The sequence below is a fragment of the Aedes aegypti genome, chromosome 3, assembly GCF_002204515.2.
Source record: "Aedes aegypti strain LVP_AGWG chromosome 3, AaegL5.0 Primary Assembly, whole genome shotgun sequence".
In the NCBI taxonomy this organism is placed as follows: Eukaryota; Metazoa; Arthropoda; class Insecta; order Diptera; family Culicidae; genus Aedes; species Aedes aegypti.
Genome location: NC_035109.1, coordinates 284605220 through 284632512, shown reverse-complemented (window position 1 = coordinate 284632512; position 27293 = coordinate 284605220). Strand labels below are relative to the sequence as shown.

General features: G+C 37.0%; 1 protein-coding gene across 2 annotated transcripts in view; it reads left to right on the top strand.

Annotated features, from left to right (window-relative positions):
- The window catches only part of LOC5572358, a 305718-nt gene extending 284393 nt beyond the window's left edge, over nt 1-21325 (top strand). The window contains exons 6-9 of one of the 2 annotated variants that reach the window (XM_021849977.1): nt 16410-16581; nt 17738-17882; nt 18718-18916; nt 19456-21325. In XM_021849977.1, coding sequence (XP_021705669.1) covers nt 16410-16581; nt 17738-17882; nt 18718-18916; nt 19456-20265 — 1326 coding nt within the window. In that variant the 3' untranslated portion in view covers nt 20266-21325. The remainder of the gene's footprint in view (nt 1-16409; nt 16582-17737; nt 17883-18717; nt 18917-19455) is intronic. The other variant, XM_021849978.1, reaches the window with a different exon arrangement.
- Nucleotides 21326-27293: the final 5968 nt, after the last annotated feature.

Genomic DNA, 27293 nt, shown 5'->3' with positions numbered 1-27293 from the left:
TCAAATTCTTGCCGATAGAATGTGGTCCGTGACCATCTTGCAATCTTCCACGTACGTTGATATGTATTTTAATAGCGGTTCGCTTTTTTCTGTCCTTTTAAAATTCATCCATTGTAACATAATTGATTTCATTTTCATCAGTTCTATTAGTCCAACATTAGAACTTCGGTTCAATATTTGCCCTGAGTTAAAGTTGATAATTCACTCATCGGTTCGAGGTCCGTATACGCGAGCCTGAAGCATGGACGTAGCCAGAAGAGTGCTTATCGATTTCCGACTCCTTCAAGAAAGTCTGTCCTCGAGAATTAAAAAAAAAACTAAATAAACAAGTAATTAATCTAATGACTCCACTAAAAATTTATGTGGGTAATGCTATTTATTTTTTTCATTAATTATCCATGATTATAGATATTTTTTGCATGAATCATTTTTCGAAGCATTTCAAGAATTTTTCAAGGATTGTCTAACAATTCCAAAATTGACACTTCCAAGCGATTCTTTACATATTTCTTACTTATTTCCCGGTATTCCACCTGAAACATGTTCAATTACAACAGGAATTTCATTTAGTAAAAAAAAAGGTTTTTTTCAATAATTTCTGGAAAAATACACAATTTTACGATATTTTTAATAATTTCTTAAGATATTTTTTTAATTGCTCATGGGATTATTTTTGAGATTCTGCGTTTAACAACGTCATGCATTGCATAATGGTCGAAGAGGCGGCCAATACTACCAAAAATGGTTTTGAGATTTTTATGTTTTTTTATTGTTACAAAGCATATCTTATTTATCATATTCTTCTTATTATTATTCTTGGCATTATCGTCCTCACTGGGACAGAGCCTGCTTATTAGCTTAGTGTTCTTATGGGCACTTCCAAAATTATTAACTGAGAGCTTTTTTTGCTTAATTTGCCATTTTCGCATTTGTATATCGTGTGACAGGTACGATAATACTCTATCTATGCCCAGGGAAGTCAAGGAAATTTCCTTTACGAAAAGATCCTGGACCGACCGGGATTCGAACTCAGACACCTTCAGCATAGCTTTGCTTCGTGGACTCTAACCACTCGGCTAAGGAAGGCCCCTTATAATGCTTGATTTAAATTGCAATAAAATTATTATTATTGTTATTATATTAGGCATGAAATATTTCACTTATATTATGCACCATCCGAAAGCATACGGTTCAACACTTTAATCGTACTTGCTGTTTAAAAAATCAATATTTCACGTAAATTTTAACGATAATTTATATAAGGCACCGGCTACAAATTACGTTACGCTCGAAGAGAGAGAGGGAGGGGTTATGCTCGTGCATTACGACTCATACACAATATGAACGATTATACTATTTTGGGCTGAATGAAAATCATCGTGCAATTAAAAACCGATGATAAAGAGGAAGAAATCAAAACCAACACGCTTAAAAAAGATACGTAGAGTTGAGTACGACTCACTGAAAAACCAACGCATTTTTTTTGTAATTTTTACACATGCTTAAAAATGCCTAGGGCTGGTAGAAGATCTGTTTTCAGAGACTTGGTCACTATTTTAATGCAAGACTAAAAAGTCGCTATTTTTATTAGCAGTTCTCTAATACACCAATTTTAACCAAAACGGTCTCTAAAGACACTTTGTTTTACAGTAAATCCTAATGAAAATTTCTACAACTACTCCACAGCGACTATTCCACAAATTTTCAGGATTTCTTTTCAGATTCTTCGAGAAAAAGCTTCATTTATTCTAATAGCTATTTTTTCAGAGATTTGTTTGAAATGCTTTCAGGGACGTCTTTATTTAAGGTTTCAGCAATTATTCTAGTAATTTCTCAGATCATTCCTATACTATTTTCTACAGAGATTCCGATCGATGTTTTTTCAAGGAATTCAAGGATATTATTCATAGATTCGTTTGAATGTATTTTTAAATTCATCTAAGACTACCCTCTATGGCAAATGTTCACAAGAGGAAGTTCATCAGATTACTTTAAAACTGTCGCAAGTTTCATCAGATTTTACTGGATTATATTAGGTCAAATGTTTTCAAAATTTTCTGATACCATTCCTTTACATTTCCCTGGATACATCACTGGAAAATTCTTTGAAAACTTCCTTGGGAAATGGTACATAAAATCTGTGAAATAATTTTAAAAGAATTCTTATCAAAATTCCTGGTTCAAATCATAAAGAAATCCTGAACGACAATTTTGTTGGATATAATAGTACTTGGTTGGAAGTAATACTTGTCGTAATGACTCAAAGCTTCTGTAAGGTTTCTTTTGTGTTATTGGTCCTTGCGTGGTATCATTTTGATCACTTTTTGGATCTTTTTTCACACCGGAGATGTTTTAAGTTCCTATATTCAAGACATTCAGTCGCTACCAGCCCTGATTGCTTCTAAAATCTCTTCAGTGATCTTTTTCCTGAAAAAAATCTCCAGAAAGATGTGATGAAATACAACATATTACTTATCAAACAAATTCGCCCAGTGTTAACTTTGAAATATCATTTAAATAAATAACCTTTTAGTTAAACAATAAATCATACAGAAATTGCAGAAATATGTTATAAATTATATAAGGATTTATTTTGGTAATTTAAGGAGTATTCGCAAAGATATAATTGATGATTGCTTACAACACTGATGATACTTAACAGCCTGGTCTTGGTTTCCTCCAGGCGGTATTTCAACATTTTTCCAAATTTTTGTTGCAGGAACTTCTTTATGATTTTCCTAGAAATTCATGTTATATAGTTTTTAGGATCTCTCAAAGATTTCATTCATGAAATCCTCTAAGGATACATTAGGAATAAACTCAAAGAAGACAAATCCTCAAGATCAGGGTTGGTAATCATCGGTTTCGTCACTGACCCATGACGAAAAATTAAAAAAAAAATATTCAGTGCGTAAAAGATCGTCATTTTCTTTGTCTTCAATGACTGACAAGGACACCACGACGAAACAAAGCCGCAAAAAGTCCACGAGTAATATTTTTCGTCACTCTTCGCGTCACCCCTCCGCACTGAACCAACATAAGCTTCTAATCTTCACCGAGCGCACAATTGCAGATAATGAGAGTTTCAGCTACGAACTACTAGCCAACAAGGTGTCTTGTGTTAGCAATTGGGAAGGCACATTCTCAAGAAGTTGTGTTAACCCTGCTGGTAGGCGCGTGCTACTGATAATCTGATGGTTCCTTTTTTGGTCGGCCATTCAATTGTTAGTTGTCTGCCTTTGTATTCAAGCTGAACGTGTTCAATGAAAACACAGACAGAGAGAAACGAGAAAGATTTTCCGTTGCGACGTCAGACCTTGCACTCTACTTTGCCCACTGTTATAGAACGATAAGGCCTTCAGTTCTGGGAGAGAGAATCCGATACATATCCGACTAACATGATAAAAGTGTGTAATTGATCAAAACATATTTTTGAATTTCATCAGAGGCGTCAAAAACCGAATGGGAATCAATTCAAAAGAATTGGCACGATACCACTTTTTATTTTGATGAAATATAAAGTATAGAAATACGCATCTTTTTACATTCCCCAACAAAAATGAAAATTGAATGCATAGAAAACTACGGTTCTTTTTTTCATGTTTGTTCGGAAAGGAAACTAGCGATTTTCATCAAGTCCGCCCTGATAGTTGTTGGCAAGTTGGAGTTATCTTGCAATTTAAAAATAAGTTTGTTTCATATTTTGCGTGTAGTATTTGTGCCTCCATCCCAGGTTCTGTATATTTGCACAAAGAATGTGAAATGTGATAAAAATGTCATTTTCTGAGAAACTGATGAATACCGTCTCTAAGGTCGTTTGCCCATCCCTGAACAAAATCCTGACTACACCCATGGCCTGAAGGGTATCTCAATTCGAACAATAAGACGAAGAAAATCAATTCAATCAGCGGAAAAGCTTCCACCGCTCGCTTTTGCCCAATCGTTTGCTGCGGAATCAGTACGAGAAAACAATCAATGAGATTATACGCCCTTTCAGCATCAACGACCGACAGGAAGGTTAGAGAATACAGCGAGGCGAACCACGTAACAAAAAATTTAATCTCATCTGTTTGCAGTATTTCACATCTCGATCGGAAGCAAGCTATGTTGAAGGCGTGATGTTGGAGGCTGTGAAAGAGGAAAAGAATGACGCTTAAATAACAATGAGGAAATTTTCTCCCTCCAAATCAGTTCTGTCCGTCCAGATTTTCACGCTTTCCGCTGGATTTGGAATGGGCTTTTCTTTTATTTTTCTTGACCTCGCTCCGCTCGGGTAGTCAAAGCTCAACTCATGCTTAACGTGGGAAATGGTTTGATGATCACCCAGGACCAGTAGCGGAGAAGCAATCACAGCAGTATTTTTCACTCAATCAAAGCTGACTGGGAAATCTGCCCTTTGGTTCGATGGGTATTTATATTTTTCTTTCTGGTGTAATGCGTTGTAAAATATATCGTTGCAAAAGGATTTGTATCGTTCTATTGATCAAACACCGTTACGAAAAAAAAAACGTTGGGGAAACCTAAAAGCTGATTCTCCCGGGTGAAACTGGCTACTCCATAGATGAAAGTTTTTTTTTTGCAATTTCGTTGCACCGTTATGAAGCAGTGCTAAAAAGTAGCACTTTTCAGTACGGCTTTGTAATCCATTATGTTATTCATTCTTTATGTGAAAAGAAGGCATCAACTTTTCAGTGTTGACAAAGTAAATGTCCGATGCTTCAGTCCGTTACAAGTTACACCGAATCACACTGGACAAGAGTGAGTGAAGAACTAGCCAAATGTGCTGAAATTCACGTGAATAAAGCAAAAAAACACAGGACAAGAAAACTGTAACTATGGGTAATAATTCAGACATATTGAAATAACATTAATAAATCAAAACAATTTATAACAAGATTATAAATTTCCGGAGTCTTTGAAGAAGGTTTCAAATGGACCGAATCGTCGGTCAATATAAAGTATCCATAAGTCAATCCAAGATCAATTAGAAACTAGAGTTGAATTAGGTACCAACCTGTCTTTGACATACAAGCAATAGTTTGTAACTTTACTAGCTTCTTCAAAACGGTTAGTCTTTTTTGTTTTGGGACACTATATCAATGAAGTTTGAATGTTAAGCTTTGTTTGAAATACGAAAATGAATAACAGTTGAATAATAACATAGTTTGTATGTCATAAAAGCAATTATTTTTAAGACAGCGACACTATAATGCTTCCAGTGGGCATTTTGCCCTTTGAAGGAAGCATCACACTAGACGACGGACTAGCATGCAACGCCCAGTGGCACAGTCGGAAAACATTCCTCACGAAAAGTTTTCCGCCCGGGGCGGGAATCGAACCCACTCCATAGCACGATGTGGCTAAATATCTGGTGACACTAACCACACGGTTACGAAGCCCACTTTAATTATATCATATTCTATCATATATAAAAATATCATATATTTATAAAGACAACAAATACCGTCGATGGGGGTGACAATGGGTCTGGGGGGTGAGATTGGGTCAAAACGGAAAAATATGATTTATGAAATATTTCAGCTAATAACGCTGATATTACTAGAAGTTATAATTCATATGTTAGGGAACATATTATTACACATAATTCATCATAATATACATTTTTAGAAATAGTAGTTTTTGTTTACTATATCAATAAGCATGTATGTTGAAACTAGATTAAATTTTACAACATTAAATTTCTCCTGTGCAAAGTATAACGCATGTACTTTAACCTCTATCGTTATATTAGAAGAAGGTTTGAAGTCTTTCCATTACACTTTCCACGTATTTTCCGGAATCTATTTGATTTTTCCACAAAAAAAAATCGTTTTTTTCGGTAAGACATCAAAAATGGGGGTGAGATTGGGTCAAGCAAGAACGATAGTAAATGAAATTGCAAGTCCACTTTTTTGACATTTTACGGTGCCGAGTGTTTTCTTTTTTCATTAATATGTGTTTATTCTTTCTTAATACAGCATCTCTAAAACATCAAACAAGTCTACTTGAGTAGTCCTTGCATTGAATAACAATGCAACGCGTTTTGACAACTTCTCAAACCAGCAACTGTGTTTTGTGCGCAGCAACATCGTAAAATTTTATCAAATGAATTTATTTTCTGGAATTAAATTATTTATCAGTTTTTTCATATTTTAGAAACATCTCACGGAAGTTCAAATGAGTTGGTTCGCTGAAATATTGGGATTATGATGTCAACATCTGCCTGAAATGTCTTGATCGAGGAACTATTTGCGAAGGTTTAAAATAATCACTGTTTCAGTACGCCTTCGGGGAAACTGAACAGGCTTTATGGCAATGTGGATGAGACTTTGAAGACAATTTAAGGAAAAAAACAAGAAAATTTATGAAACTTGACGATAAATGTTGGGTTTACATATTTTTTCTCATAGATCTTCAATTTTTTGGTAGGGTCGATGTACCAATAGCCGCATAGCTAAGAACAAAAATTCGTATAAAATCGAAAAATAATGCTAGCGTCATTATTTTTACATCATCTGATAGCTTTTTATCTAGGTTTTGAAAACTCAAATGTTTGTATTTATTATCGCGTGTGCCACTATAGGAATACATGTGCCTATAGTAGCACTATTTCTAATTTCTGTTCCTATAGTAGCACTAGCATCACGGCGTCGGCAAAATACTTATCAAAACCGTATTTTTACAAAACTTTTATATTTTTCCTACAAATTGTGGATCTTAAGCTTTCGTTTGATGTAAAAAAGGTTATTAATTCATCAATTATTTCGTATAATAAAAAATAGTTTCTTTCAGTAGTGCTACTATAGGAACAATAGGTTTACTATAGGCGCAAGGGAGCTCAAATTTTAAGCAAAAATATTTTTTTCGATCATTTTTTGAGCAAAATCAAGATGTAAATCAATGGTACTTAGATAAATAGGTCCTGACCTTCATGTCAAAAAATGTTTTGAAAAGATTTATAGCAAAACGGCCGTGAAAAGTCACTAGTGCGACTATAGGGGACTGTCCACTAAGGGAACACCGACCCTATAATCGTTCTTTTCAGCTTTTCAGCACTTTTTCAGCTGTGAATGGTTTTGCAATCATATTCTCAAAAAGAAGTTATTTCAACTACAGTGACCCAATGTCACCCCCTCTATGGGGTGAGATTGGATCATTTTTCATTCACTTGTGGTGCCGCTGTAAATAAATATTTTTCTTTTATTTTTTGTACAGTTGTTAATGAACCATCAAAGTACATACACACCAAATTTGAAGTTTATTAGAGTTAAATTGCGATAGTTATTCAAAAAAAAACTCATACATATCCCTTTTTGACCCATTCTCACCCCCAACGACGGTAGTAGTAAAATAAGAATTATAACAAATAAACTTACATTTTTCTTGATTCATGCGAGAAGAGCTCATTTAGCTATGTTTTTATTTTTAATAGCTCAATAAAACTAATTTTGTAATTTGCGCTTTTCTATATTTTGGTATTGTTTTGTTGTTACAATGGCAAAATGATATATTTTTTTAGCTTTTATGTCATGTTATTATATTTGTTATTTTAACTTTTGTTTCAAACAAACATAACAAATTTTGATTTTCAAACATTGTATTGATGATCTCTGTTAATGATAAAACTTGAAATTCATTTCCAATTGCCCTATACCCGGGTGGTCATCATCAGGATGATAATGAAACGAATATATCGTTGTCGGTTCACCGCTGGTGGTGGTGCTACATAATTCCGGTTGCATTATTTCCTTCTTGATTTATTATTAAGCTCAGCCTGGATGTGTGGTCCGCCACAGCAACTGGATTCACCGCAAGCACCCTTCTTGCTTTCGACGAAAATAGTCATCAAGTAAACGTATACCGGTACCCATGAAGCGATCGTCGCTTGAGTTGAGGGAAGGATGTGGAAGGATAAAACGGTATACTAGATCGCCGTGTACCCGACTAAGGGTACATAAAAAAATTATATCAGCATATGTTATTATGTTATATGTTCTTTTCGAACATAGGTTGTTACAAACTTGATGCAGGATGTTGTTATTATTATTATTTATCTTTATTAGGGAGATTTCCAGCCCTTGGCTGGTTCATCTCCGAAAAAGGATGTTGTTAAAATAACTAAAATTATAACAAAAAGTGTATGAATAGTAACATAAACATAACAAAATGTGTTTTAATTGTTTCAAAAACATATCAAACCAAGTTATAATGTTTGTATCAAAGTATCAAAATTATAATACTGTTCGATATACAATAATATTGTATATTATTGAAATGCATTTACTATCTATTTATTTTGTTATAAAGTTGTTAAAAATGAACAAAAAAATATTTTATAGGGAAATAAAACACATTATGTTAAATTTCTGTTTTATTATGTTCTATGGATAACGGAGCCTAACAAAATTATATCATAATATGATATGCATATTTTTGTTACAAGCCTCTAGTCGGGTATCCACAGATGTCGAGAAATGAAAATAACCTGCTGGGATTCATCTCAGTATTTTTGCCGAGTTATCACCAACATTGCGTTATCAGGGCCGGTCTTACATAATACGAAAAAAATAAGTGTGCTTCCAGAAATTTTCCCTTAGATGCTTTCCTGAATTTCTTCCGGGTTCATCCAATATTTTCTTTAAAAAATCATCCTGAATTACCTACTAGTATTCCTTCTTGAATTCATGTAGGTTTTCTGCAAGAATGACATCGAGAATACTTTAAGAAATCGACATGGATTTTTTTTCAATTCTTTCATTAGTGATTATAGGATTTTTTCCAGAGATTCGTTTAAAAATTCCTGCCAGTATTCCTTTAGTAATTTATGTACAAATTCCCCTGCGATAGCATTTTTTAGATCATGCTTCTTGGAGCACTTGGTACTCTGCTAAGCCTTCGACCGATGCACTATGTTTTATTTGGTCTCTTTTTAAACATCACTCAAACCGTTGATATTAGCGGCATAGTTTGTTCGGAGCAGGGATGGGAAATGTACGGTAGCAAACATTTACCACCTCGACATTCACATTTTTCTACACGACCATCAAAATCGAAAGCAAATCATGACCGTTCAAAACATAAAAATGTCACGGCTCTTCAAAACTGTAATATTCTTCTTCCCAACGTTTTTTCAAACCCGAATGCGAAATGACTCGAGCACAGTGGTGACACGATTTTTCCGGGTTTCGGGATTTTGCATGTTTGTTCGATAGAGGTAGCATGAAATTGACCTTGTTTATATGTATCGCAACGGAATGATTGTGCTCTTGCTATTAGCGCCAATAGATTTCAATTAGTTGAAAACACAAGCGAAATATTAGCGATTGAATTATTTAACATTTTTTTCAACCATCCACCTCGAGATGGCTGCCCGAAAACGATCATAGTGGAGAGACAAAAACATTCAAGCAGTGTGTGAACTGTTGGCAGCGCAACGCCTGATAGTATTGATGCTGCTGCTGCTTTGTGTTTTGGTTGACTGGCAGAATCGATGAACTGTGGTAAATACTGGTCACAGTTTCCAAGCCTGGTTCGGAGAAGTTTATTGGTATATTAAAGCACATGTTCTGAAGTAAAAAGATTTGTGATCAATTCACCTAACAGAGAGATAGATAAAATATTTTTTCATAACATTCAGATAGACATATACAGTCGACTCTCCACATCTCGACATCTCGATCTCGATATCATCGACATAGGGATGATTGCTTCGGTCCCATCATTCTGCATACGATTTGTTTCCCCATATCTCAATATCCTCCTTATCTCGATATCTCCATATCTAGATGTGTTCCTGTTGATTTGAACATTATCAAAGGTTACTAGACCAGATTTAAGTGATTCAGAACTCGAAACTTGGAAACTCGAAATTAAGTTTGTTTATTTATTATTTTCCTAGTAACGGAGAGATTTTCAATCTAGTGTTCATTAAACTAATGTTCTTTGTCTCGATCTCTCCCTATTTCGATGGTCCCATCGATATCGAGATGTGTAGAGGCGACTGTAGTGTCTTCGACAAAGTTGTACAAGTAGTAATTTGAAACATCTCTGTCGAAGGCACGATTTATATATTATTCTTCGATTCATACATTATTATTTTTCCAAGGGTAGTTTTAGCCTGCATACCTGCTTCCGATGCAAAATGACGCTGATAACTCTTACACATTATGGAACTATCATCTCCTCTGTCGACAGGCGATAAAATCTTTTGTCTATGAGCGATTCTCGCTGAAACCAGGCCGCCATCGGCACGCCTCGTAAGAATTCGAATGTTATGTCACTGATCACTAGTATATGCTAAAACTAACGGGTGGTCCTTTCGGTTTTCTCAAATTGGTGGACCCCTCGTACGCCAGCTGGCTAAACAGTTTGCGAAAAAGCCCATTTTTTATTAATCTGATATATTTCTTCGCGTGATATGTCTCATATTCCCCTAGGAACTTAGTGGCATCATATAGAGGAAGGATATATGTTTCATCTGAAGCTTAGAAAAAAAAATGGCGGTCATTTTGAGTTTGTCCGCCATGTTGAATTTTGTTAGAAAAATCGTTTTTCACCATCAGAAAGCTGAGAAAAAAAAACTGAGTAAGATAAGCTACAAAAACTAGGTGAGCAATGATATTTACCCTATGAAACGAATGATTTTCTTAATCATGTTCTACGATTTTGTCGTGTATAGAGACTGCAGTCAATGAAAAAAATATTTTTTGTACAACAAAGAAGAAAATTTTCAATCGAAATCGCAGCAAGCCGTGCACGCAAGCGGCTGTGGTTTGAATTTTCTGTCACGTTTACTTCGGTACCGCGATTTTTTTTTTGTTTTGCAATTCGGGCGGTGAAAAATAGATTCGGCTGATGGTTCTATGCCACCTACTAAGTTTGTCGTGCTCTGGTTGATCGCGATTCCACCGATATTAGCATGAGTAACGTCAACTTTGTACAACGCTAAATATTATGCACCCGGTTGAAATCAAGACCAACACTTATTTAAAATTATTGTTTTCTCGGGCCCGTCGCAACTAATATGTGAATAGTGCGCTGTGTTCATAAAAATCGTAAGAATGCAGCGCCACACTAATAAAATGATTTCAAAATGCGGCAAGTTGAGGCGCGTCGTGAGTCTCACTGGCGCGATCCAGTTTGGTGGCGGTGCAACAATAACTGCAATAGAACTAGCTGATGGTGCTATGATTAAAGTGTTATTCTTTGTTTGCGAAGAATTTAAAGATGGCTTGTGGTGCTCTAAATTTTTACATGATTACGTTGGTGCTATGCCACCCGATTGCGATTCAGAAGCCAAAGCATTCATTTTGTTTTTTTTTCCACCGCAGTGAGTGTTTGGTTTACGCGTTTTGCTGGGCAGTGCAATTCGGAAGCTCAAGCAAGTGTTTTTTTTCTTCGCATTCAATTTTTTCATTCACACGTTTCGCTGTCCATTGTTTTGCTACGACGGCCCAAGCCATTAAGATCGTTCACATCACACCGAGTGTAGACAATTTTATTTGAACGGTCGATTGAAAATTAAATTGCAGAGAGGTTTCAAATGCAGGATTAGGTGATGTTGTTCCAGTGTTCCAATGCCAAAATATTATTCATAGATGCCAGAACGTCTGCCAAACGTATCCTATAGCCTTTCCCATCCCATTAAAAATCAACACCTTTGAGAGGTCGTAGAGTTCTTTGCATCTTTCTTAAGTAGGTGTTCAATTAACCATTCCTTCCCATTCCTCAGCATTCGCAAGGACGTGGCCAGGACACCTCTCAACTGTTGAATGCAGTGCTGGGAATGGTAATAATAGTAGGCTTGAATTTCGCGAAAATCACGTGGCTTTCCCAGTACAGTAGTTCACAAACGTGAATCTCATCAAGTGGCCTATGTTAGGTGCATGAATTTTCTAAATCGTTAGTGTCATTGGAGGCTCTAAATGCGGGAAATGCAGCGAGAAATAGAACATTTTTCCACAGTAATTTTGGGTTGCCCTTAGCAACGACAGCTAATGAAAATCATATTTAGAAAAGTCAAATCATTAATTGAAATGAAACTACTAAACAGACGTCTAGATCAGTTGAGCATTATAAATTTGCATAGATATCTATGAGAAAAGCTTATTAAAACGAGCCTCGAAAGTGAGAACTTTTGAGCATGAGCATGAGCATAGATGACCGTACTCCGTGATTGACCAGAAAAATCGAAGTTGCACAGGGAATTAATGAATGGGGCTTGGGATTAGCTTACCATTCTTCAATGTGCACAAATCGAGAGCTCCAATATTAAAAGTCAATGATGGCGCCGGCCACGTCCTTAAGGTCATCGGGGAAGGGAAGGAATATTAGTTAGACAACCGTTGTTACTAGAGACCAAGTATCTGCATCTCCACAGTTGTCATGGAAAGGATATTGGGTTAGTGGGATAAGGTAAAGATCTTGGAGTCACCAATGATTGGTGATGCGATCCATGATACAATCACGCCTAATCGGAATCGCGAAATAATTCGATAATCGCATTGTACGCCGAACAAGTGTTCATCACTCGCCCCCGCAGGAGCAAGCGTCAAGGTCAAAGGGTCAAACACAACTCACCTCGAAAGTGAGAACTTTTGAACGGAAAAAAAATTAATCATTTCGTTTTAAATGTTTCTCATACAAAGTAGAGCATCCGGAATTTGAAGCTGTCCATATTATGAATCAAAAGGGTATCAGAAAAGTATTTTTGGCACATTGATGTGCAAAGCAATAAATGCAGAAAATTTTTTAAATCCTTTAAATCATTTTTTTTTTGTTTAAAAAATGGTGCCAAGAATAGGATACTAATTTTATTGATATAAACTTTATTAATATTTATTTATAGAATCCATTAAAGAAACAATACGTGAAACATCTAGACATATTTTGATTGAGTTTTTATGTATGATAATTTTGATTCTGACCCTATGATCTATCATTTAAGGATTGAGTAAGTAAATTTTTTGACATTTATACTTTTCGGAACACCCTAATACCCATGCTTATTAACGAGGTAGGATAGAGCCTGCCCATCAGCTTAGTGTTAGTGCCGAGTTTTCCATCGATTTCTGCAGGCATTTCTACGGATATCCTAGCTTGATTTTTTCAGTTTCGTCCTGAATTTCTTAAAACATTTTGTATGGGAAAAAATCCACAGTGATTTTTTCAAGAATTATCTTAATAATAGACAAATTACAAATATTTCAGTTATATTTCTCTGGAAATTTCCGCAGTTTTTATTTTCAAGAAAATTATAAATTTTTGTTTTTTAATTTACTAAGAATTTCTCCAAGGGTTCCTCCAGGATTGTTTCCAGAAGATTCCAACATTTTTTCATAGATTCCTTTACTGAAATACGGCTTCTTTTAGTGAAACTGCAAGCAAAGGAAGACTCAAGCAAGAATGGTGGCTACCTACATAAATGCATATATTGCTCTATATATTCCCTCTAGGATTTTTCTCATGGATATCCCAAAAAGTTTTGTTTCAGAATCACTCCAAGGTTTCCTCCAGTACCTACTCAAAGGTTTTTCCAATAATTGCTCTTGCGTTTCCGTCATGAGTTTCTCTAAAGTATGCTCTTAGTATTTATCTCAAGACTCCTTTTGTAATACTTTTATGCTAACATTAGTTTTCCAGGGATTTTTTCTGGATTCCTCACGAGTGCTGGGTGTTGGAGGTTCCATCGTGAAGCGCTTTGAGCATTCCTGCAAGGGTTTTTTCATGATCTTTCTTAGAATCATTCCAAAAACTAGGGTACCGGTCGTATGTTGAACCTTATTGGGAAGTGATATCCCCCTACTACATTTATATTCGTTTGAAGATACAGCTCATATTTTAATTGACCGGTTATTAATGGGAATCGGGTAATATTTTGCAGAAATTTTGAAAATTTGAGCATTTGAAAAATCTCTCACGGCTACAATTTCTATGTGTTACTCATTGTAACAGTAAAAACTTCTTGGATAGTTCAGTGTTGAAATATGTGCGTAAAATGATTTAACATTACATTTATTACCCGGCACTGAAATAAGGGAGGAATTATTTTGAAATGTTTTAGTGAAGATATTTTATCACAATTTCAAGAGTTGGTTGTTACGGTCGGCGCCAAAAGAGGGTCAAAAACGGTTTTAAGAAAGAACAAATTGAATTAAATGATTTGTATCAAAATAAAACAATTGTCGATTAACAAACGGTTGACAAAAGTGTGCTACAGTTTAATCTTTCCTAATTACTGAAGAGTTAGGTTTGCGTTTCGTTTTAAACTGGGAAATTCTTAGAAAAAAATTAAAAAAATATTTTTGTTACCCTATTTCAAGACTTTGTCCAGATATTACACTGTGGAACACGTTTTTGTCTCAAGCACCAAAATACCGTTATTTATTAAATTAAGGGTTGCTGAATCCATTGCCGTTTTCAAAAATATCATAGCACGTCTAGTTTTTGAGATATTTACTGTTGAAAATGAAACATTTGACTTTGCCAGCTTGTATGGCAATTTATTCGTTTAATTTGCCACAGAATTCAAACTTCATGAGTATAGCAATTATTATCAACAAAGTTCATAATACTTCCGATGTTGAAAAGCTATTTTTTAATGGTTTCGAAAAGTATTGTACTTTGCCATATAAGAGAAACGAAGAATTTTGTTTGGAGATTGCAAACATGTTAGAAAAATCGATTCAATTTCAATTTAATCGTGCAATTTCAACCAAATTACATCTGAAATGAAAGTTAAAGTCATATATTGCATGCTTCGTGGATCGGATTACAAAAATGTGTTATAAATCATACTTTAAATTTCATGTATATATCAATGAAAACAGTGTTTTATACAACTTTGGCGACCTGTAGCTAAAAATTGTGACGTGCTGGAACATTTCTGAGAATGACATCAGCTTAACCAACTCCAAAACTACTACAGCCACATAATTTGATCCTTAAGACACGCAAAAATGTAATTTTTGTTACGCTGTGTTATTGAAAGAATTTCATATTCATCATTAACATTTTCGATCTAAGCTTTGAGAGCACGTTTTGAAATAATAATAAATTGAAATAAATAATAAATAAATGACATGCAGATGAAAAGATTTTCAAAATCCTGCAACAAATTTCTGAAGCATCAGCAGTAGAAATTTGAGGATTTTTTCATTACAAATTACAAATTTGTTACAAATTTGTAAATGTTCAAAATAAACATAAAGTTGCATTATAAGTATCATAGCCCAATTTCAAGAGGTTTACCAAAAATGTGTATGTAATCAATTAAAAAATGACAATTTTGAATGAAAACAGCATGTTTGGGTATTACTGCTTTGGCATATACTGTACTTGTTTTATTCAGTGTTGAAAATTCTACCTGTATGTGGTTATTTAAGCACAAAAAAGGTGTAAGGCTCCGTCCACAAAATACGTAACGCTCGAAAAGGAGGGAATTTGTAGGCTCAAGCATTACGGCTCATACAATTTCAAAAATGTTCATACAACAACTTTTACGGGAGGCGGTCAAAAAATTGAAATTTTCATTATTAATGGATGCTGCCTAATTCGTAGGCTAACAGACAACTGAACACTATAAGATAACATATGACGTCTATGAGATTGGATATATCCCATCGTTCGAGAATCTTTTCGTGAAGTAAATTTTCTCGACTTCCCAGGGCATAGAGTATTTTCGTACTTGCCACACGATAGACACATGCACAAATGGCCAATTGGCAAAGAATTTAGTGAATAATTGTGGAAGTGCTTACAAGAACACTAAGCTAAGAAGCAGGCTCTGTCACAGTTGAGACGTAACGCCCGAAAGAAGAAGATGAGATGGATATTATTAGTGTATGAGCTAAATTGAGGGGCCCAAACACAAAGGGGTGTAAGTGAACTTTTGATTAGTTTTGAGTCCTTCAATTATAATTGTTTGATTTCTTCCATAATATCTTCGGAAATTCGAAAGATTCAATTTTCAACGTAAGTAGAAATTCCGAAGATACGAAGATTAGAAAATATTTGTTTGGAAGAAGAAATAAGAACTAGCCACAAATGACTGATTTAATCCATAAAGTTTGAGTCCGGCCCTGATCAACACTAGGATTTCGACTGCACTCGCCACTCGTCGAGAAGAAAAGCTTCGCAAAAGCTTGTCTATGCCAACACCTTCCCTTTTTTGTGATGCTGCGTGCATAGCTTCGAAAGCCATTGTTCCGTGTTCCATTTATTTAATATTGTAATCGCCAGGGCATAGCGGTTACGGTCTTTGTCTTCTCATTGGTATAGTTCTATCTCTCCATGCCTAGGATATCTTCAGTCCCCCTCTAGATATAAGCTCCCCGATTGGGAGGATATTTCCTCCTCACTATCGTATGGCGGATGTTTCATTTCATTATTCGCTATTTTTTCTCTTCCAGATCCTAGATGAAGTGTATTCGGTGCTAAATTATATCCGGAGTACACCGACGCTGGCCCGACCCTTCAAGGTGACCGACGAGCTGTTTGACCTGTCGACAATGGCCATGGAGTACTTCAGGGAGCACCTGGAACCAAACTTACCTGATATAGCATGCTTTAGCAAGGATTACAGTGAGTATTTCGAAGTGGTCGATGTTTGTGAACTTACGCTCCCGTGCAAAAGTTTGGGTTCACCCCCTCAAAAACATACAAAAATGTTCTGTTCATATCCCTGTGATTACACGTCCAATTGAAACTCTTCAAGCCGCATTCGAAAGGCAAAGAGTTATTCTTACTACGTATGTATTTTTACAAAAACATTTTTTGAATTTTGTATACTAAATTTTTACTTAAAGTTGTGACATTTTTTCAAAAAACACACTGAAAAATTATATCTAATTTCCTCAGCATTGGGTCGACCAAAATTTTAAATCAATGTGTCATTAGAATCGTAATCCTATATTCTTTGAAGAGACCCCACGATATTTTGACGGAAAAATCTGGAAAGTATTCAAAACCAATGAAACAGTCAGTCAAGTAATCGTGCAAAAGTTTGGGATCACCCCTCAGTATGATGCAAAAGTTTGGGTTCACCTGAGCCGCACGCGCATCATTTTTGTCAATATCTCTGCCATTTTTCAACCGATTTTAAAAGTTTGAAGCTTATTTGAGTGCAAATAATGGCGCGTACATGATTGGTTTGAGATTTCACAGATTTAAGTAAGTTCAGGTGAACCCAAACTTTTGCACGATACACCATACTGAGGGGTGTACCAAAACTTTTGCACGATGACTTGACTGACGACTGTTTCATTGATTTTGAATACTTTTCAGATTTTTCCGCAAAAATTTCATCAGTGCTCTTCAAAGAATATAAGATTAAGATTTTATTGACACCTTGTTTTAAATTTTTGGTCGGTCCAATGCTGAGGAAATTAGGTATTTTTTTAGTGTGTTTTTTGGAAAATGTCACAATTTTATGTAAAAATTTAGTATACAAAGTTCAAACAATATTTTTGCAAAAATACATGCGAAGTAAGAATAACTCTTTGCCTTTCAAATGCGGCTTAAAGAGTTTCAATTGGACGTGTAATCACAGAGATATGGACGGAACACTTTTGCATGTTTTTGAGGGAGTGAACCCAAACTTATGCACGGGAATGTATGTGTACGTGACGTCAATCTGTGAAAGACCATGCGTCTCCACGATTCATGCTTCCTTCCTTCATTACATATGCTTTATGTATAAATCATCGCAATACTAAATTTATTCCTCTCATCTTTTCAGCATCTAGTACAAAACCGTTTACGACCCTGGAGGCATCGTCCTCCATCCTATCGCGGGACACATCACACTCGAGCTCGTCCTCGCCGCCCCAGAGCAACATGGTGCTCCGGAAGGGTATACGCAAAATCAAACAGGGAATGAAGAGGTACGCCGGCATTCCTCGTGTACAGTCGCCCCACAGTTATGGATATCTCACAGATATGGATCAATATTGGATTAAATTCAGAATTTATCATCACATAGATTTGCAATTATACGAAAATTATTTTACATACGTGATTTATTAATCTATACAGCTCTGCATTCAGTTATAATGGACTTCTAAACATTTTTTGTGACCCTGGGAAACGAAATTGCAACCATATTACTAGAAGCATTGATTCATTACTGTGGGGTGTTGGACACCATACCACAGTTAGGAATCAAAGATAAGGTGATTTCGAAAGAAACATTGAAACGTATGCTTGCACAAATACTCCGTTAATTCACCATGCAGATAAATTGCTGTTATAGTGTTTTGATCCGTAATATAAGTCGATTTGATCCATAATAAGGATCCTTCCCTCCCACTGATCCATATTTGTGGAATGGACAATGTTTGAAATTTCTATTGAAATCGACACTTTTTCGTAAATAACCGTGAACTTAGATGTGTATTCTCGCGAACAATTATATTCTGCACTGCCAGCGAAATAATGATTTTCAATCACATTTTGTTACTTATTTATTTATTTATTTATTTGTATTTATTAAAGAGGCTTTCAACCTGGCGGCCGGTTCACTTCAAAGGCACATTTTGTTCTAAAAAAATAACCCCTAATTGATCCATAACTGTAGGTTCACTGTAGCATCATTTTCCGTCTCGCGGTAATGAACCTCCTAATGAGATCGTTTATCTTGATTTTGTTTTTCTCTCCAAATTTTCCACATCTACACACACAAATGTATGCTCGCTACCGACATTGCCGGAAATGCTGCAGATACAATAATCAATTATCGGTGTTACGGAGTGAGCTGCGTACCTGCAAGCGGAAGGCAACCGAGCAGGCGAAACAAATTGCCGAGCAGCAGAAACTGCTGGCGGAACAGCAGAAGCAAACACTCGACTATGCAAATCGGCTCGACGAGAACGACAAAAAGAACGAGGAGATATCGAGGAAGTTTTCCACCCTGTTACAGGTAGGTGTTGTTTTGCATTTTTGTATTATTCGGGGAGTCTATTCACATATGATTTGTAATATTGAATCCATTTCAATGTACATCAATGGAGTCGAGAAAACATGTGGATAAGATAGATAGTATAATTTACGACACTCGATTTATTTTATTACGCTTTGATAAATCTCATTGTGCACACAATCATAGACTCCTTTCAAGTGAAATTCTCGTGATATTTATTAGAATTATGTGTTTGAAATTCCATTGCATATAAGTCTAGGCTTTTGAATCAAAGTATGAACAATCAATCACCCTACTTATCATACTTTGAAAAAAAATTCAGAGAAACAAAAGAAGTGCTCATGTCATTCTGTGTAAAAGAACATTTATTCATCGATGAGCACTAATTGAAATTTATAAGTAATATTATCTATTTAGTGCATACGTTCAGACTTTCCACACTCATTAGAAATAAGCAACTTCACAGAACCATCCATGACCTTATCTTTACTACTTTAACTAAAATGATATTTTTAATACAAACCATTCCTTTTTTCTAGGAACTGAACAAGTGCAAAACCGAACTGCAATACTGGCGATCCAAGAGTCCAGCAACGCCCAACTGCAATGCCTGTGGTCAAGCCATAGTTGCCATGCCGCCAGAAGACCTGCAAGCTCTGGTCAACCAAGGCGTTCGGCCGGAGGAAGTAGGCCTCCCCGTAATTGGAGAGGAACCAGTAGATCACCAGGCTGACATCGACAACGCCATGCTAGATCTGGACGCTCAACCGATGTCTCCGCTACCTCCGGCGGTGGCAGCAGCAGTTATTGGTTCACCCAGGAGCCAAAAACGAAAATATGAATGCGTCGAAAGTGCCAGCGACGATGCCCCCTCGGCTGGTTCGTCTTCCACCAGTGGAAGTGAACCGGCTTCCGGATCATCATCTCCGTTAAACCCACTATTTGCTTCGGCACCTTTGGCTTCTATTGTGGCATCATATTCATCGTCAGTGACGGCTGGACCGTCATCAATGTCCCCACCCCATTCTTCTTCATTCACATCGGTGGCCTCGGCGCCATCAACGTCGGCTGTGTTATCCCTATTGGTACCCCCTAACTGTTCCTCTCCACCTCATTCTTCCCAGGCTAACATGCTTTCCCCACAAGCTTCAGTGGCTTCATCATCCGTTTCCTCCAATCTGAGTGCCACTGCTGGTTGCAGCAGCGGTCCCAATAGTAGTGATAGTGTTAATCATAAGAAACTACGAAGAGTACAAAATAAAGCTAGATCACAAAATAATCACAATAATAGCGCTAATGTGACTAACACAAACACAAAGGCAACTAGAAGTAAGCAGTCGGAGAAATAAATCCACCCGAAAGATTGATCTGAACTATCTAACAACAGTAGTAGATATGATTTGAACTAGCAGACTATATATAAATGTAGAACAAACACAAACCAATTCCTTTCCCTTTGTACGGGATAAACACAAATTCGAATGACAATTTTAAGTTAATTTTTTTATAGATCTAGTTAGTTCAATTCGCTTTAGTATCTCATTTTATTTCAAAATGTATTGTTTCTCCAGAACGTCTCCTTCCTTCGTATTTGTTTCAATTTACGTACTAATTAATCCTTCATTATTTGGTATTTTAAATATTTTTCATTTTTCTGTACAACACTTTCAAAACCTGTCTTTAAATTCTACACAAACACGGATATACTATTTACCATGTGTTAATTCTTTGTCTGAACAGGATAGATATCTGAAAAATAGATCGTTGTCTCAATGTACCAATAGTTTATATTATATTACCACAACCAATATCAGTAGAGTTGAGTGCAGGAAAACTACGTTCCACCAACTTTCTCTCAAGATGTCACCTACACCAAACGAACGAAAATAAACAAAAGGACCCATCCTTATAAACAATAACACGGAAAACAGATTTATCTTTTGCTTTGTGCAATTATCAATCAACATCCACCCAGCATATTTGTGTCGCAATATATAATAATCAAAACAGAAACAAGCAGCCAGAAACAATAACACACAGTGTAAAACAATAGCCCTAACAATAGTAGTAAAATGTAAATCAGTCACCAACAGAACATAACAGTTATACACACCAGCACACCACATACACAACCGGCAACGCAAACAGAGAAGAGTGATCAGATCATGCAAGAAGGTGTCAGGATGATGTCGGCGGAATCCTATTATGTTTCGCAGCTTGATTTAATGCAAAGTATACAGCGGTTTTTATCACATGATTGATTGTGTTCCTGTTTAAGATGCATGAAACATTTGACATGTTAAAATTTCGCAATGCAACGTTTTAGTTTCTTTTCAATAATGTATTCCCGTTTCCTACAGTGTTCAAGAGATGTACTTAGTATGTGTTCCAATGTTGGTTTTCCAAACTGTAATAAGTGGAAACTTTTCAATATATTAGGTTTTAAACTTCGTAGGTTGTAATGATAATTAACTATATACAAACAAGTGAACATTGAACAAATTATTAATGAAATTATGAAAAATCTACGGGAATCCCACGATTCGAACTCAAGATTTTTTACGATGCAGGAAGTTTGCTGGAAAGGGTCAACGCTACATACGTATAGGGATGGTTATACAATGTACCAGAGCAGCGGCAACAGACACGAGCTGGGCACAGCTTTTATAGTGATAGGAGAAATGCAGAGACGCATGATTGGGTGGTGCCCAATCGACAACAGAATGTGCAAGTTTATGATCAAATGCCGTTTCTTCATTATCAGCATAATCAACGTGCACAGCCTAGCAAGTGACGATGACGATAAGGACGCTATCTGCGCGCAGCTGGAACGGAAATGTGACAGCTGTCCTAAGCCATGACGTCAAAATCGTTATCGGAGACCTCAACGGTCAGGTTGGCCAAGATGAGGTTATCAGACCAGTATATGGAAGTTCTGCGCTCACCAGCTTACGAACGAAAACGGCCTTAGACTGATTGATTTCGCCGCCTCCAAGAACATGGCAATACACAGTACCAGCACAGTCTCCTTTATCGGCACACCTGCAGATCCCTACAACAGACTGAATAGCAATCGAACCTATCGCGGAGCAAACATCGATTCGGACCACTACATCGTGATGGTTAAAGTGCGCCAATGACTTTTTGTTGTGAAGAACACTCGATGTGGACGCCTGCCATAGTTCAATCTGGAACAGTGGTTCTCAACCTTTTTGGGACTACGGCCACTTCCAAATTCTACAAACATTCCGCGGACCTCTGAACATGAAGATTCTTGAAATCAAAATTTATGAAAAGGAAGGATTTCTCTGATATTTTAAAATCTGATGTTTTGAACTGACTGCAATAAACATCATTGATAGAGATTTTTTTTAAGTTCTCTCTAGAATTTTAAAAATATTATGTTCAGTGATAATCAAGTCGTAAAAAGTCACGATTCCTAAGTAACCGAGGAGGAACATTGAAACTGATTTAAAGACACTGACACGTTAATGCTTCCAGTGGGCATTTATGCCCTTTGAAGGAAGCACTACACTAGACAACGGACTAGCATGCAAAGCCCAGTGGCACAGTCGGAAAACATTTCTCACGAAAAGTTTACCAGCCTGAGGCGGGAATCGAACCCACACTCCCTAGCACGATGCGGCTAAATGCCTGGTGACACTAACCGCACGGCTATGAAGCCCACAATAGAGTGGGGGAGTCGATGGCGTTCAAAAGCAGTTTCCCGCCGAAGGCAGCTTTCGATATACTTCGTCTGTTGGAGAGGGTTGGTGGTTTTCTGTATTATTCCAGGGTAGAAATCTAAGAGCGTATCTGATAAACCGTCTCTGTACAGCTTCAATCCGTCTACCCCAGTTGTCAGTATAGGGACACCAAACAATAGATGCTGACTCTAGGACTGATCGTACCAGCGCTACATAAAGAGCACGTAAGCAGTAAGGGTCTCGAAATTCGGCTGAAATCCTAAAAATCAATCCTAGGTTTCTGTTTGCTTTTGATATGATCGACGAGTAATGATCCGTGAACGAGAGCTTTGCGTCGAGCAGCACTCCCAAGTCTTTCACCACAGATGTTCGTTCCAATGGTTCTCCAAACATTGTGTAACTTCAAACTTTCTTCTTGAGAAAGATATGACGGAACATTTCGAGATGCTTACTAACAATAAATTCCTCGAGCACCAGCCTTGGAATACATTTATTAACCGTTGCAGCTCTTTACAGTCCTGTATAGACCTGATTCGCAAAAATATTTTGAGGTCATCCGCGTAAAGTAGCCGGGTTCCATCTGGCAGCACTAAGCAGAAGTCGTTGAAAAAATCGAGAATAGGAGCGGCCCCAGGTTGCTCCCTTGTGGTACTCCCGATGTAGCCTGGTAGCCTCACGTAGAGAACACGGTTATATATATGAGCGCAACCATGAGACGAATCTTTCTGTTGCACCAAGACGCTCAATTTTTGCTAGTAGAATCGAATGCAGATTTTAAATCGGTATAGATGGTGTCAAGTTGTCCATTTCATGTATTGCAAACGATGTAAGTTCAACCAAATTTGTGTTGATCGATCTTCCTGGGAAGAAACCGTGCTGATTGGTTGTGATGTAATTTCTCACTCCAGCGAATAATACTCAGCCCACCAATGTTTCTAATAACTTTGAACCAGCGCATAATGAAGTTACCCCTCTATAGTTTTGCACGTTCCGCTTATCACCTTTCTTGAAAGCGGGAAACATTACGGAAAGTTTCCAACTCTCGGGAAATCTGCCAAGCTCAACAGATTTTTTGCATATCATTAGTAAGGGCTGACATAGAGAACTTGCACATTGTTTCAGGACGATCGGTGGGATACCATCCGGTCGAGCAGATGTAGATGGTTTTAATTGTTTAATCGCATTGAGGACATCTTCTTCGGTAAAATAGGTAGAGTTCAAAGAAATTACATTAGTGGGGACGTTCCTAAGAGCCACTTGAATCAGTTCATCATCAGACGGAACTAGTTGAAAAGCGTCTGCGAAATGTTCAGCGAAGAGGTCACAGCTTTCCTGTTGAGTGTTTGCCGCTTGCGTTCCTAGGAACATGCTGCACGGAAGCCCACTTTGTTTGCGCTTGTCATTAACAAATGACCAAAATTGTCGAGGATTTCGTTTCAGATTAGATTGCTTTTGTCTAACGTGTCTATGGTAGAGCTTACGGTTGAGTGATTTATACTCAGGATCATGGGGGTCGAGCCAAGCGTTACAAAATTTTCTGAAGGGTCATGCAAAAAGGGAGGGTCGAAAAAGTCGTAATTTAGCGTGACATAATTAGTGCACAATCCCTTATAGTTATGCCTAAGAAGTCATTGGCTGTATACCTGAGAAAAAAAAAACAGAGAGATAATACGAGTGTCAGTCTGAATTGAATTCTTGAGGAACTTCTCGAAGAAATTCTGGAGAAATTTTTGGATTTTGAGATAAAGTATGATTACACCATAATACTTCCTAAAACAATTTGTTAGGAATAATACTAGGCCATAATATTGGGAGAATTTTTAGAAGAATCTTAGGGTGTGAACCGTTTCACCGATTCGTTTAACTTTTAGTTAAAATTTGACAGCTCTATAGTTATTTTCCCTCCGGTTATAATAACCCTGCTCTGGAGCATGGTTAAACTTGACAGTACTTGATACTTGATGGGCTACAATTCGCTACGATAAATCTGCACCGAATGGATGAGTCTTCTCCACTGGGCTCGGTCCTGGGCCAATCGATTCCAGTCGCCCTGAACGTTAAGTGCCCTTAAGTCCTCCTCAACCGCAAAAAGCTATCGTGTGCGTGGCCTACCACGAAGTCGGCGGCCTCGTCCGGGTTCTCTGTTGAATATTATCTTTGCTTGTCGTTCTTCCGGCATACGGGCAACATGACCAGCCCAACGCAGCCTGCCGTGTTTTATGCGCTTGACAATATTCACCTCTTTATACACTTGGTACAACTCGTGTACTTCATGTACTTCGTTTTTGTTGTGTTGATCGTGAGCCCGATCCTCGCTGTCTCCCTCTTGAAAGACACGAACGCCTCTTCCACTGCCCGACGGTCAATCCCGATGATGTCAATACCGTCCGCAAAGCCAAGGAGCATATGAGAACGTGTGATAATGGTACCGCTTCTCTGCACACCGGATCTCCTGATAGCACCTTCGAGCGCTATGTTAAACAGCAAGTGAGAAAGAGCGTTACCAACGATGACGAAATCTCGTCCACCACCCGCACACTAGATTTCGATCCATCAAGCGTTGCACGAATCAGTCTAATCAGCTTCGCCGGAAAGGCATGTTCGGACATAATTTGCCACAACTCGTTTCTTTTCAATGAATCGTACGCTGCTTTGAAATCTACAAACAGATGATGAGTCTGCAAGTTGTACTCCCGGAATTTATCTAGGATTTGACGCAGGGTAAACATTTGATCCGTCGTTGATCGGCCCTCTCGAAAACCAGCTTGGTATTCGCCGACAAAGGACTCCTCATACGGTCTCAATCTGTTGAACAGAATTCCAGACATGATTTTGTACGCCGAATTAAGGAGTGTTATCCCTCGGTAATTGGCGCACTCCAGTCGATTCCCTTTCTTGCACAAAGGGGAAATGAGACATTCCAACCAACTAGTAGGCATTTGTTCTTCCTCCCATATCCTCAAAATGATACGTTGAAGGAGTTCGTGCAGCTGCTCACTTCCGTGTTTGAGAAGTTCGGCCGGGATCTCGTCCTTCCCAGCAGCCTAGTTGTTCTTCAGCCCATTGATAGCTTTCTTTACTTCATTTTATTTTCTGCTCCCGTGAATTTGAGATAACTAACCATCTGTCATTTTTGTTCTGAAATAACTACTCGACTGTCAACGCTTAAATGGGTCGACCGCGAAGTTCAATTTAACCATTTGAGGGGTAAATAACTATCGAAATGTCAAAATTTAACGAACTGGTGAAACGGTTCACAGCCTTAGTAGGAAAACTTGCTGATAAAATTCTTGGCAGAAGTTTGATGTGTTGATTCACTATCAGTGTTGTGAAAAACTCAATTTCTCACAACTCATGCTTGAGATTTTTCATGCGTGAGTTGTCAATCATGCAACTCAGCAGTCAAAAAATCATGGATGAGTTGGCTCACCTTTTTGACTCATTGTCTCGTATTTCCACAGTTTACTCACACACGGCAATAATTTCTTGTTAGACTGGTAAAATTATAATAATCCTTTCTAACGTTAACAACAACATTCGGGTTTCACGAGTTTTTGCCGGGTTTTGCGACTGAATCATCTTTTACGGTTTGAGTTGATTGAGTTGATTTTGCATCAAAATCTCAAGCGTGAGATTTGCCAAGCAGATCTCTAATGAGTTTTCTCTCACGGGAGAGCGTATTGATTGAGATTTTGAGTGTGAGTCTATCAACACTGTTCACTATAAGCGTTATCGAAGATGTTTCTAATGTTCCATTTCTTCAATAGATGAAGCAAGAGAAAACGTTTTAAATTTTTAAAACAGGATACAATATTTGACAATAATGGTACTTAAAGTGAGTTTACTTTTACTTAGGGTTTTCTGAGCACAACAGTATATTTTCAGATTTTTTCCACTTCCAAATCGTGAGAAATCAATAAAAATGTCAAAAAATGAATTTCTCGAGGATGAACTCTGGGTTGTCTAAATGACAGTTTACAGTTTGACAATGCTTCGTTGCCTAAAATTAAATTTTTCTCGAAAATTTTAAAATACTTTTTTTAATGACTTGATTTTGGAGTCAATTTTGAACGACGAATCTGAAAATGAAATAATCTCAACACCACTCAAAAACCCAATTGATCATTTTAAGCCACTTATGGAATTTCAGTTTAATATTGTTGTCTGTAAAAGTGTTATAAATTTATATTATTGGAAAAATAAAGTTGATCCATGATTTTTGTATTATTTTTCTACTGATTAATCCCGTCGACTTACTCGGCACACACGAACACCACATTATTTACATCTCTTTGTAGGAAAATCATTCCTTCTATTCAGTCAGTACTCTCTCCCAAGAAAAACGCTGTAAATAAACCATCGAGGTCCTTCTTCACAAAACCATTTATGTCAGTAGCAAAAGTTCATATCGTGCGAAGCAAATTCTGAACATACGACAACGTTAACCTAAATTTGTCTGTCCAATCAAACTGCGAACTATTTTGCAAAGTAACACTCTCTATGAGAACATAAAAATTTCGGAATTAAAAAAAAGAAAACAATAGTGTATGGATACAATGAGAAAGCTATTCAGATCAGAAAACTACATTAAAGCAAAGAAATACAATGATAAACGGTGAAGTGTAGTAGACTTTTACTCTTATATATACAAAATATATACAAAACAAACA